The sequence below is a fragment of the Plasmodium gaboni genome (assembly GCF_001602025.1).
Source record: "Plasmodium gaboni strain SY75 chromosome Unknown, whole genome shotgun sequence".
NCBI lineage: Eukaryota > Apicomplexa > Aconoidasida > Haemosporida > Plasmodiidae > Plasmodium > Plasmodium gaboni.
The window spans coordinates 1-492 of record NW_017385615.1 but is presented as its reverse complement, the minus strand read 5'-3'; the positions used below and the strand labels follow the sequence as shown (position 1 = coordinate 492).

At 28.3% G+C, this 492-nt stretch overlaps 1 pseudogene across 1 annotated transcript; it reads right to left on the bottom strand.

Annotated features, from left to right (window-relative positions):
* PGSY75_0046400 (EMP1-like protein, putative) lies at positions 1 to 492 on the bottom strand (annotated as a pseudogene; the record flags this gene model as incomplete). Its single annotated transcript is given in 2 exon segments — positions 1 to 419; positions 421 to 492. Coding segments are annotated over 2 exon segments (491 nt in total), but the record flags the coding sequence as incomplete, so codon positions are not given.

Genomic DNA, 492 nt, shown 5'->3' with positions numbered 1-492 from the left:
AAAACAGCGTACAAATATACCAGGAACAACATACCAATATAAGAAAAACAACGTAAAAACTGGAGATTCGTACCATGGGTTCGATTATTACCAAGTGGGTAGTCACTATCGTTTGGTTGGTCACAACTTGTTAGTTCTTCATCTCTACCGTGTTTGTACCCACATATCATTGCTTCCCAAAAACATTTTTTGTTTTTCTCCCAAAATTTTTTTCTTACTTCATCTGTTCCTTTTTTTTCCTTTTGATTTTCTTTTGATGCAAGGTGGTCAAATATTTTTTTAAGTTTACCTCCTGTATTCGAACTATCATTTTCTAAGTTATCGTACCCAAGAATTATATTTCTATAATCTAAAAAACTGTATTTTAAAGCATTACAGGGTTCAACATCGTACGTATATTTATCATTGTTGTTATTGTTGTGAGTTATAATTTATAAATTTGCTATTACTATTATTATGATTATTATTATTATTATTATTATTAAAATTTTT